The sequence below is a fragment of the Balearica regulorum genome, chromosome 2 (genome assembly GCF_011004875.1).
Source record: "Balearica regulorum gibbericeps isolate bBalReg1 chromosome 2, bBalReg1.pri, whole genome shotgun sequence".
Classification (NCBI taxonomy): domain Eukaryota; kingdom Metazoa; phylum Chordata; class Aves; order Gruiformes; family Gruidae; genus Balearica; species Balearica regulorum.
Genome location: NC_046185.1, coordinates 104,488,301 through 104,501,850, shown reverse-complemented (window position 1 = coordinate 104,501,850; position 13,550 = coordinate 104,488,301). Strand labels below are relative to the sequence as shown.

At 37.3% G+C, this 13,550-nt stretch overlaps 1 protein-coding gene across 1 annotated transcript in view; it reads right to left on the bottom strand.

Moving 5' to 3' along the window:
- The window catches only part of CTDP1 (CTD phosphatase subunit 1), a 115,941-nt gene that overhangs the window by 64,422 nt on the left and 37,969 nt on the right, over window positions 1-13,550 (bottom strand). The window contains exons 9-11 of the mRNA XM_075745236.1: window positions 9,510-9,651; window positions 6,928-7,158; window positions 274-439 (exon numbers count right to left, since the gene is read on the bottom strand). Coding sequence (XP_075601351.1) covers window positions 274-439; window positions 6,928-7,158; window positions 9,510-9,651 — 539 coding nt within the window. The remainder of the gene's footprint in view (window positions 1-273; window positions 440-6,927; window positions 7,159-9,509; window positions 9,652-13,550) is intronic.

Below are 13,550 nucleotides of genomic sequence, written 5' to 3'. Positions count from 1 at the left end.
TTCGTGCGACAAAGCTATACTTAAATGAAGTTCTGCTTTAAAGGCCTACTTGCACACAAGAGTACTCCTATTCCTTAATTCAATTCTGCTTTGCAGAACATAACTGCATTTTAGACTGACTCATAGCTCTTAGTCCGCTGTGGCTTTTACTTCAAGTTACTGCAGTGGCATGAAAGGTCAGTTCACATACTTGCATAATTTAACAGAAGTTAAACTGTTACGCATAATGAACAATCATTACGTTAGAAACCTGTCAGAATTAGTTACGCTCACCTCTTTATCCATACTCTCTAAATCCTCTTTACATAGAGTGTACAGGGGCATTGTCTCAGACATACTTGGCTGGCGTTTCCGCTTAGATGGACCAGGCTGCTCTTCATTTTCACTGGCTGGTATGTCGTCTTCTTCAAACATCTGCTGCTGATGTGGTTGAACAACTCTGCAAAATTTCAGGGGTCCCGCATAAGAAAGATTTACTTGATTTACAGCTTGTCTAGAAATAAAACAATTTATGACTGCTGAATATCTATGACTTTGCTTAACAGGGTTCTGTATTCATCAACAGAAGAAAGATCAAGTCTGAAAATAAAAGCAATCATTGGGAGTCTGATGGCTTACGTTCTTATTCTACCTTTGACAAGATACTCTCCTGCCTTCCTGTTCTTGTAAAGTAACCATAAAACCTTTCTTGAAGACAAGAGTTTCAGTAGCTGCAGATGCATTGCCCTTAAAATATTTCACGGTTTGTGCTCAAGTGGAGTTTGTCCATCACTTGGCACATTTATCATTCAGGACAATTCTTACATTCTAATATATTTTTCCTGATCTACATTATGCTTGTATTCTTGAGTCTCAAAATACACCTTTCTATTTCTCAACCTTACAGACAAGAGGTTTGCAAGTAGAAAGCTCATTGCTGCAGCCTCAGTCTTCAGACATTTCCCAGATGCTAAGCCTGGATGAGCTGCAAAACAGACCATATTTCTTTCTGGCTAACGTATTCAAATATGGTAGCATTTTCTCTTAGTTTGTATTTTATTACCTCATTAGTTACTGTATTTAACTGGAACACGCAGATACAAAAAGGAATGTCAAAATGTTCATAAAAATGGATAAAATAATCCTATCTTCACAGGAATTGCTTTATAATAGTAATAAAAAGATAAAGTACATCTAGAACAACAGCAGGAGACTTCTACCTTTCCAGGGTAACTTTTTTTTCTGTGACTATTACTTAACCATTAAAGACTTGGAGAAGCTAAAACTGCTACACAATACAGTGTAACTATGAGCACTGGGCTGTCACAGTAACCTCCTGGAACACATTACAGCAGCTCAGCACCAACCAGAATCCTATTTAAAGATCTTGGGTCATAAAGCTCATGGATCACAAGTTAGTTATTTCAGCCACAAGACTGCGGGGATGTGTGGGGAATGATTACCACAAGCAAGTATAAAAAAGTGACTGTATTTGAAATCACAAGCTGTTTCAAGTTGTAACTACCAGGTGAGACACCATCAAGCTGTTTCTAAGGGTGGTGGCGATTAAGAAAGGGTACAATGTGGTCTCTGCTGACAAGAGTTTTAGCGCAGGACGGCTGCTTCTCATCAAGCCTGAATTTTCAAGAAACAGCTTTTAGATCAGCAGCCTCACCCAAAAAATCCATTATTAAATTATGTAAATCCAGTCACAAGTAAGGTTCTACAAAATCGTTTCTCCTCCCATGAAATTGACAGCTGCTTAAGAAGGCCATCCAAATATCCAGATTTTTTCCTACACCAGTACCTCAATCCCAGAATGTATGAAATCTGAAAGCCACACAAAGCTGTCAATTGAGCTCATTTTGAGGACTCATATTTCCTAAATACACATCTCTCTCCTCTCAGATCCCATGGATAGGTGTAGGATATGTGAATTTATTTTTTGAATTGGGGGTGGTGGGGGAAGAGCGCCAAGCGATTACTGTGCAACCCAGAGCTGCGCTATCTGCTGCGGAAGACTTCATGAGCTCAGCACTACTCAGCGATGCAGGAGAAATGTTCCCCTTTGCTCTGTGTCTGTACACTGTACATTGGAATTTCCTATGAAGCCAAAATGACAATTTAGATGTTGTGGAAATGAACTAACCAAACTGTTTTTAAGATGTGACAAAAATCTTTAACAGAACAGTTTTTTGTTCCCCCCCCCCCCACTACATGTTTCCTATTTTACAAGATCATACAGTTTTCTTTTGCTATTAAACTCTCTCAGACAGTAATTTTCATACGTAAAAGAGAAAGAAGAGAAAAATACAGCATTCCACTATATTTTCCAAAAGGATCTTTTAAAATACAATTTCCATGCCTTTTTAATAGGTACCCTAGCCAAGAGAAAGGTGGTGATGCTGTTTATAGTCTTAGTAAAACAGAGAATGACAAAGCCAAAAGTATAAACATCTTACATACCTGCATTAAAAACACAACAAGCTTGACCATGCCAAGAATTATACCTCAGTTATATGTAGCAGGCAGCTGAGCAGATTTTCTTAGACTAGTGCTAGTATATTTTTTTAAGAACATAATATACCAATGACAGTGAGAACTCCTCCTTTTTCAGTTTCTGTATCATTGCATTCTTACTTATATTTTTTATATGAACACTTTAGAGAACATCACACTCACCCCAATGGGTGGCAAAGGCAGGAATTATTTTGCATCACTATTAAATAAAAACTGTATTGACAGTTTAATTGTGGAGATACTGCATCCAAGACTAGGCATAGCTATGAACTTCTTATTTCTGCATATTATTGCTTCAGAGTAATTACAAGTCTCAGGTTAGTCTTGCAAGTCTCCACCATTGTTAAAAAAAATAAAATACCCCCTCCCCAAGAATGACACGTTAGATCATCCTTGATCACATTACTATACACAAATATTAACTGTAAAATAACTGTTTTAATGGCTTTTAAAGGCTTTTGTCAGATTTTTTTCCCCCAATATTTTCCAACTGCTACTAGATAAGAAACACTGGGACTTCTCAAAGCATTCCAAAGAGCAATATAAAACAAAGACTTCTTTAAGGTTTGTAAGAAACATTTTTATTTTATCAAAGACATTTTTTAGGCTTTACATTTTCAGCTGCTGTTACGTTCGTTAAAATTTAAAGACATACAAATGCAGGAATTTCCACTTATTTCTAATCAGATGAGATTCATGAGTACTTTTTAAAAAATAACACCATATTCAACCCTGCACAGGTTGGTTGGCACTTGCCAGTCTCACACGCACAAGGACATGCACGTGGGCTAGAACTCACTGCATGCAGGGTGGGTTCAACATTTGTTGAAGTAACAAGCATCTTAACACTTTCATTGATACAGCATCAGGGCAAAAGCTAAAATAGCACTATTATCATGAAAATGTTAAAAATATTTAAATTCCATTGATGATTTCAATTTAGTACTTCGTATTTTTGCTGTCACAACAAGACTGATAACATTAGATAGGAAAAATTCTAACAATGGGCATATACATTAAGACACAAAAATTTTAAGTGAAATTAATTTATAGGAATCTTAAAGAACTGCTTCAGCCACCAACATCTGCTTGACACACCTTTTCAAACCAAATATTTGGTATATCTTAGCATTATTTAAAACCAGAGTGCCATTTTTAACTTCTCACATGTAAATTATATCCATATTTCAAGCCTTGCTTCATCTGTTAGTATATTATTAGCGTTCACTAGAATTTAACTTGTAATATTATTTTTTCTTTATTCTAGTCCAAAATGCCATTAGCATTAGCTTTTTGTTTTTTTGGACAACACTGCATTACACATCTCATGATCTGTTACAACTTTAGCATTTACTGTAATGTTTGTAGAATACTGTTTCTGTATGAAAATGCAAATTGTTGAGATACATACAGAGCGTCAAAGCTCTGACACACAGGTTATTTTTAAAGAGGAATCGTTCCTGTTCTCAGAAAAGAGCTCCTGCCAGCTGCCAGCAGCCACTGAGCAGCACTGCATTCCCTTCTCTTCCCTGCTAGTACAGCCGCAAACTTTGCCACTCTTCTGCTCAGGCTGCGACCGCCATGACGGAAGGCAGGCGTTCAAGTTTCACAGAGCCAAGCACAATGGTAAGATCTATGCCTGTCACACAAAACACTGACCAAACTAACTGAACCATCTCTAATTCACTGGTGACAGTTTCACTGCAAAATGCAGGCAGATATTTAAACTAAACATTTTAAATTACATTTCAAGTTGAATCCCAGAAAGAAACTAAAAACGTTCAACCCAAAATAAAAAAGTGAGAACTGAAGCAGTTCTTATGAAATGTTACTCGGATAACTGGAAGCCTTGCTCAGTATGCAGCCTTGCAAGAGGTTATCTTTAAGGTCTGTTCTTAGAATAGTGAGAGACCAAGTACCATTGCTACGCGACACGCTGTTACCATCTCCCCAAGGGCTTCCTCTCCCACCAGTACAATTTTGTTGCCCACTGTCTGAAATTCAGAATCAGATGAAGTTTTTAGAAACTATTAAGGAAGATTATTGGAGGCTTTGACTACATCCGTCCACAACAGGAGCAGCTGTGAGTGTTAATAGCTTTAATTCTGCTTAAAATCAATGGCTTAGTCACAAATGCTCTCACCTTTCTGTAGGAGGTAAACATACGAGCACAAAGTCTGTCAGGACACAACATTTACTGCCCTCTACCAAGAAATTGCTGCACTAAAGTAATTATCTCTAAAGTCAAATACCACATCAATTTTTCAATTGGATGTGAAGGGTTTTTTTAAAATGCTATCATTGATGTATGCATTAAGACAAAGCAAGGTGATGATACAGTACTTCTACCTCAGCTCTTGCTCACTCCAAACAGAGCAAAGGTGTTTCTATTCAGCTTTTTGTTACTTCTTTACAGCCTTCGTGCTCTGCCTGCACTGTACTTCCTAGCCATTAAAAGTACTTAATACAGTGATCAAATACAGCTTTGCTTTCCTCCTGGATTTTACCAAGACACTCCTCACCACCTTAATTGAAGGTGGAGGAACTGCTCTGAGGAACACAGACAGGCCCAATTAAGAGATCAGTGTTTACAGGTCACTAATTTCACCACTAGAACAAAATCACCAGGAAACAATGATGAAAATACTATTTTGCAGCATATATCTTATGCTAATCTCTTTTCTTACAGCTTCTTAGTTATGGGGTGAAGTTGCATCACTAAGTAATTGGATTAACTTTTCTAGATTAAAGCATCTCAACCCTGAGCACTGATAGTCAAAAAAATGCTTAAGTGAAATAAAACAAGGAAGTACAATCTTGCTCCACTCCCAAAAGCTGTTTAGGCCTCTAAGAAACTCAAATAAGATGACAGCTGAAGTATATTTCTCTCCTTTTCTATAAGATGTTCAAGTGAAGAAGCACCTGTACATTAAAGAAAAATAGGCTTACGTGTGGACATAACTCTACCTTAGGTTGTTGACAAAGGTAGAACAAATATCAAAACCTACTCTTTTTAAAGCGTTGAATGATGCATTAATATCAACATAAACCATCATATTGGAGCATCTTAGAAATGTCATGACAATTATATACATGTACAACCCTCCCAGCTCTATTTCTAGACAAATTTCTTCCCACTAATACCTGACAAACAAAACAAAAAGCTTTTCAGCTCTTCTCTGGATACATGTTGTGTTCTGATTATTTACAGTTTGTCCTGTTCATTTAACATGTCTAGTAAAGCAAAACACAGGCTTTGAAAGACACAGGTAAAAAGGAACTGAAAACAAGATGTCTTCACAAACAAGAGAGACTCAAAAAAATCTGTGTTGACAGAAACACGGAAGCTGAAATAAGAAAAAGCTTATAAAAAAATGACAACTGAAAAAAACCATAGGTTAAAATAATTTAGCAACAGGAAGATAGAGTGGAAACATAACAAGCTATGCTAATACACAAAACCTTTACAAGTGATACACTGCAAAAGCGGTAGGGGAGAGAGAAGAAAGGCAGAAAACTGTGCATTTGTAATTGTGCTTTGTATTTTTGTAGTTGCTTGGAAAAGTGAATTGCTTTGTAACAACTGCTATACTCTGAACACACTGTACAAAGGAATTTTGATCACATTTTACAATGAGGAAAGCTTCACTTTCAACTGGATACTTCTTTACCACTGGAGTCAACAAGCCTTGCTAAATTCGTTCACGTTCCAGAAAGTTAGATCTTTTACATAGATACTTAGGGATGAATTTTAGATATTTTATGCACCTTAAGAGATGTGTCATCTTTGAAGCTTAACCAAATCCACAAATTTTGACAAAGTCTAGATGCTAGCCTTTGTACTTCAAAAAGCAGGCCGCCTCCTTTTCCTGCTACTTTAGTGTCTTGATTTAGTGACCTAAGGATTATTAGCTAGTGCTCAGTCATATGGCCTTATTTAATAATACTCAGTTAGCTACACTCCTCTTCCACCACTTCTGATATTCCTCAAAACAAAACACAAAGCTGATGTCCCATCTGAAGGAATTAGGTGAAGAGGAAAATTTTACAAAACAAAAGCCAAATGCTATTAGATATATTTTATATACAGAAAACCAATCCAGTGTTCTAAGACTCATTAAAAAAACATTAGACTGCCTTGCTTCAGAGTTATTCTAACAGTCTTTAAATTACATAAACTACATGCTGCATTTATTTGTTCTGAGGTTTTTAGTCGCACTTAGGTGAGGCACAAAAAGCATCTGGAATTCTAGCATCCTGATTTCACTTCAGCTGATTATTCACTTTCACACATTTCCTCGGTTTTTTAGAAAGCAAAGTAACTAAAGCGAAGATGACAATTTGATCAAATGCAAAGATAACAAGAGTTAAATTTACTACAGCATCTGAAAATATAGTTGAAGTCACTCTTAGCTATGCTTTAGGTACCTGAAGGACGAGTGTTCACCGTGGACTGGTAAGGTGATGGGAGGAGCTGGAGACTGGATGTACATGGACTGGCCAGAGGTCTGAGCACCTTTCCTGATTAGCTTTCCAGTATTAGGATCATAAAGTCGAACTTCAGGACCAGGTTGAGACTTTGGATGGATGGGTGTTGGGTGAAACAGAGCTGTCTGAAATGTGCTGTGTGTATCAGGAAATGTGGCAGGGCTGTTCTCTCTGTTGGATGAAGTTGACAAAAAATTGCTTTAGAAATTTAAATGAGCTATTTAACTAGAATGTAAAAAAATGAGCATTCATTTTTTCTAAAAGAGAAAGAGGGGGAAAAGAATGGTTTGGAAGACTTACAAAGAAATATTTCTTCCCCCCCTGCCCCCATTAAAGTCTCACTGAATTTAAAACAGAAAAATGCAAAGATACAGATAATGTCATATTTACATTATTAAAAATTATTAAATGTGCCTTAAAAGTGTCTTAACATATAAAGTTACTGACATTGCTTCCGGGTAGTAACAACAGCACAACTAGAGTAGCATCATAATCTGCATTATACAACAAAGAGAAAAGTACGCCATTGTATCAGATCTTAGTATTTGCTCTCCAACTTGGCTCTGAGAGAAAATAAACACAGTATTAATTTGCAAGTCATACAAACTCATTTGTTAAAATACTAAGCTGCCTATGATCACGCAGCTGTATTTTAAAACATAATTTTAGAAGTATCAGCAGAAACATCCAGAGATCAGTCTGCAGGAATCACCATTACAGCATACTATCCAATTATGATGCAATGCCACAAAAAAAGGAAGCAAATTGAGTCCTTAAAAAAAAATAAATCAAATAAACCAGCATGTTATGCACCATGAAACCAACGCTATAGAGAAAACAATTAAACTATATTATAACACATATTAGAAATGCCACAAAAGTGGAGTTTTTACCATATGCTTTCATTGGCGTTTCTGAAGTAGCCTTCTAGCATCAATACTTAAAGTCAATCAATTCCAAGTTTACTTACTCTTTTTTGCTATAATTCAGATCATTTTATATGCAAATATTTTCTCAGAGTTCATCCCTTACCCTACTTCGTAAGTGCATTGGACCAGTAATCGCTATTTGAAGCGGCTTCATTAAGGAGAAAATCTTTTCCAAAGAAGTTGTACATGTTGGGTTAATAAAGTAAAAGCATTTGCATTAAGACAGATGTCTTACTGACTGAAATTGGGGGAGGGCAGGCGGGGGTGTGTGGAGTATGAAGTTAAGGTATATTGTATTTGAAACACAGAAGTAGGAAAAATTATCATTGTGTTTCAATAAAATGGAAGAGTGAATTAAGACACGTAGGAAGACCAATATTCATCTAGACATCAAAAATGATGCTTACAAGTCAGTGTCCAGATTTCTACTGAGAACTTGGCAGTGTCAGGCCTCTGTGACAAGTTAAACATCCCATACAAGCATTCCAAAGTTTGATTAAAAAAAATAAATCTAATAGCTAGCACATTTTAAAAATAAAGTATTCTAGTCAAGCCATAAGTAGGCTACATCTCTTTCCTAAGTTTTAGACATCCTGGGTCTCTATGTAGTCTCCCAGCCTCATTTCCAGACGTTTCTACTTTTGGTGTCTTCAGAGCATTTGACAACTTTACATACACATGTTCTGCCCTCAAAGGGCTAGCATCTTCTAAGCAAAAAGCAAATCTCTAGCTTACACAATCACATCACTATCAGTTTAATACAGAAAACCCAATATGCTATGCCCCTTCCTCTCTAAACATAGAAGGGAAGGTCCTCCATTAGGCTTGCAAGATGCTATTAATGTGAGTTTATCTAAACAGGTAAGATGTGAAGCAGAAGCTGGCTTGTTATGAGTTATTTTAGCCATAGCACTTTCCTAAAGGGGACTGTTCTTAATAGCCCTCTGACTTCCTCTGTGTTAATAGAGTTTTTGGCTGTCCCTTCTATCTGCTGTCCTAGTGCACCGATTATATTTAACCCTCTCTCCTTCAACACTTTTTCTTATAATGCCCAAACCTCCTGTTCTCTCACTACCCTTCTTCCAGTTTTTGCTTTTACTTCATGCCTTCCAACCCCCCCTCTTAGATTTTTCTGCTGTATTTTTCTGTTTGTCTCATCACTACCAAGTCTCAGAAAAAATACCATACTTTATCAATTTTTCAGATTGTGGGAGTGTGTACATTTTTAAATTCATTTGGCAGCACAAATGATCCTGTGCCTTGGTGGCATTCCCTGTGTGAGTTTGCTGACGAACTGACAAGGTCACCTGCTCCAGCTGAAGGCTAACAATAACAATTGTTAAAGAAACTACTGGTACCCCAGGTTTCTCCTGATTCTGCTACCTGCCGAACTGCCTCCCAATCCCTTAACAGTCTTCACTTTATGCAGTGTAGAAATGGCCAAAAAATGGAGGGTTCTTTCATAAAAATCTATAAGCACTGCACATTATTCTGAATTTGTCAGAAACTGATTTTATAGCTGCATTAACAAGTTAGCGTAACTGTATGAATAATCTATTTTCATGACCCCTACTTCACCAAGTTCCCACTTACCTGTGTGTTTTGATGTAGTCATCCTTCAAGGGAAAGAGCTGTTCTTCAACCTTGTCCCAGCGCTCAAGGCAGCTCCACAGCCAATCGGGGTTTACAACGTGGAGGTCCTTGCAGTCCTGAGCCTGCCGTACTTTTTCTGTGCCTATTACGAAGTCAAACATAATGTTACAGTGTTCCCAGAAACACAGAGGATACTTTTAAGCACACACTGGTTTAAGAAGAACATTTTGTGATCAATCTTACAGAAAAAACAAACACCTCTCCCCAGTCCAACAAAACAGTCACAACTGATAAAAGTGAGACCTCTAAGATGCGATAACCTTGGTCTCAAGCTGGATGAAAGTATTTGTAACTTCCTGAAGCACTGGCACTGTGGAAGTAGTCCACTAAAATTAATCCATACTGAAACCCTCTACATCTCCATGTTAACTAAACAAACAATACAAATGCACTTTTGTATTTCTTCTCCTTCATTTCTATTTGTCAGTCTAAGCAGCAGTGACTCTTAAATGCCGTAAAGCCTAACATTAACTTAACATACTAACTTTCTTATGCACAGTCCCCTGTACACAGAGTATGCCCCCTTTTAACAGTCAGCCACCCACTCAACCTCCATTTGCCAGAAGCAGGGGCAAAGCAGACAAATGGATTATTTCGTGCCAAAGGAAATGTGAAGTTAAGTGTGGCAGGCCTGCACACATGAAACCATCAATAATGCAGCATGCAGATAACAGGTGATCTCAAATTCCACCCTCCGGAGAAGCCAAAATCAGAGAGAAACTCAGTAAAGTTGCTATAAATCTTTGTCAAGAAGCATCAAAACCAGTAAGCAAAAAAACCCCCTAGTAAAATAAAGGTTGAAATTAACCTTGAAGTACTCTGTTCCTAGAAACAGCTGATTGTCCTAAAGTTTCAAGAATGTATTTCTTCTGTTTGATTAGAAAAATTAATTTTACCAATCGTGGTACTTGTTTCAGCATTTATCAAAGAGGTCTATGGAAGGACTAAACACTTGGATACAACACAAAATTGTATAATCTGCCAATAAATCATTAAATATATATACAAGAGAGAAAACCCCCAAGGATTCTGACCTGATATAACTATGCTTGACACTTACGCATGGTATTTTTACACTGAACAAATACCGGTGTAGCTGGGATGTAACAAAGGAACTCTCATCAATCTGACAGTGTCTCATACTGGAAAGCCATCACTCTTTTGTTATATCCCTATAATTTGTAGCATTTCATCTTATTTAGACATTATTTAAAATGCTTATCAAACCTAATCAGTTGTCCATATTCTGTCTTGGTGCAAAGACATTTAAATACATTTAACATTGCACTACATTTTTTTGTTTAATAATGTGAAATAAAAGGAGACCATCAAGAAATAAAGGCAGGAGTCCAAAGGCCCTGGGGTTTCTTCCTGCAGATACTTATATAAAACATTCCAGTCTAGTTAACTTTATTAACAACAACAAAAAAAAATCCTAAGTTTTTCATTTTTTTAAAGTTTATTTAAAGTTAGAATTTATGAGCCCTTGTCTATTTACACACATGTGCCTTCAGGAATGAAGCCTCCAGAGGAAAAAAAAATAAAAAAATAAAAATCACATTTCAGAACAACTCTGACAAGAATGCAAGAACAGCAAATTAATTTGATGATTTCAACAATAGTTCCCTGGAGTTTTATCTGCACAACTGTCATTTAACAACACTACTTTACTTATTTCAATGGAGATGAAAGTCTTGAAGTACCCATACTTCTCCACATCATTTGAAGATGAGAGGAAACAGTTGATAGCAAATACCTAAAAGCCTGTGTACAACCTGAACTAGAATCTACTGAGGCAGACAGATCAACTGAAATGCACTTGAGGATCGACCTAACTAGTTAGCCAGTTCACTTTCTAGGCTTCTGTAAACTTGAAAGACTAAACAAACAGAAAGGGCAGAAGACGATTGTCCTTCCAGCACTTTGGTAAAGCATCCATTTCCCTACTTTTCTTCCCCCAAACCCAACAGAATACAGGAGTAGGGCTACCTTTTCCTCTCTCTTTAGATAGAAATACTTTTTTTTCTTGCATTTAAATTAAGAAAAAAAAGTCCTGTGCACAAATAGATTTTTTCTATTTTCAGCAGCAAATGCAAGCAATTCTAAAGCTCAGGATTTAAGAGCTGTATTGTAAATGTAGAACTTCTCCCCACTAGTATCTTTGCAATAAACCAGCATTAAGAATCCAAGACAAACACAAAAATGAGTATTTAAAGATAAAGCCCCTTCCCAAACACAAATTATTTAGAAATGCCATATTTTAAATTTTGCCATGCAATAAAAACCACTGTCCAACAAAGACTCAACGAAAACAATTTTAGAACTCCAACCCAGCACACCCCTTTGCTGTTCAAGAGGTTTTAACTGGCTAAAAAGCAAAACTCTAAGAAGGAAGGTCAGTGCACTCAGATCATTCAGGTAAGATCATTTCCTATGAGAAATCTGTTTTCCAATTTATCATAACTTGCAAAAGTAATCAGCAACCCAGAGCACCTTCATGCAACAGTTGCCGGAAATAAGCCAGCATTTTACAGTGCCAGAGGGAGCTTCCACAGGAGTTTTTATTGTTATTTATATAACCTCAAGTAGGAATAGTAGAAATACCTGCAGTTAGAAACAGGTAAGTATAAAGCTGTATTTAATTTATACACTGCGTATGTTTCAAAGGAAAGAAAGCACAGGTTCTGAGGGAAGAACTGGGGGGAAAAGGATTAAAAAAGAGTGAAAGACTTGGCAAATGCTTTCTTTTGAGAATAAAGGAGAAAATCAACGACAACATAATAAGAACAAAGGAGTGTCACATTAAAGGGTAAAGAAATTTAGCATGAAATAAACCCCCTTGCGTTCCAGCTTGTCCTCAGATATCACAGGGGCTGGGGGAAACAGGGCTTAGATTCTGGGTGATGTCCGGTCATGTTCAATATATTGAACTATCACAATTACAGATGCATTAATAGTGCAAGGCACCTTCAGTCTAGTCATGTTCAATAGACTAGCATGGCCATACTTGAGGAGTTTGGTTGCATCCAATGAGAACTCTCACGGCTAGATTATTAAATGGTACAGTTTATGGAAGCAAAAGTAGTATAGGTTCTTTTGGACTGCCGGTGATAAATACACTGTCTGCAAAGCACATGCAAGTACTAAGAATATGAATAATATAGTCGACTGCAAATACATTAAATTATGAAACAACTCTATAGAGATTTTCTGAGTTTCCTAGGGAAGCAGTCAATATAGCTGAGTGTTCAAATCTCACCCAACAGGTGTCCCTAAGGGGAGGAAAAGACAGGTTCAGCCTGTTGACTGATCCCAGAAGTCAGCAATGTCCTCCTGACTTGTCTGTAATGGTATCTTCCTTAGCATCCCTCTCTCAAGCCATTTTTATACTATTTTCTTACTTTCGGGTGGAGCTTGAGCAACTCTAGTCATACATACCTTTGTTATGATTGGTGTAAAACCTTCTCATTTTGATTTTAAAGTTACAGACTTAGAGAAATTCAGAGTGCATGTTCAGTGAGGGGTGGTCGCACTTTGGAGGCAGGTAGCCTTTGGGATGGAGGTATATTTTAGTATTATAATGAGATTATAATGAGCAAGGTTCAACCAAAGGACATGATTTCAACAGAAAATAGAATCCTGCTGCCCCAGGGTAACAACTATGCAGTTTATCAGTTCCACAGTACCATCAAGTTCCCATCCCTGCAGTGTTATCATAAAGCTTGGCCGTGGTGTCCCCACTCCGCTCCATCCCCTGTAGATGTTGGCAAGCACCAGGTGTGCTGACTCTGAGAAAAACCAGAGTCAGCACACCTGGTGCTTGCCAACATCTAAGGTTGCAGGTCATGTTGCTTATGGAACAGATTCTTTGCATATTCAGCCTTGAAGTCTACTCAACACTGCTTTAGTCTCAATAAGCCACCTCCAGTAATTACTTCACAAGGGATAAGACGACAGCTATTATAAAGAGGATGCTGAAAT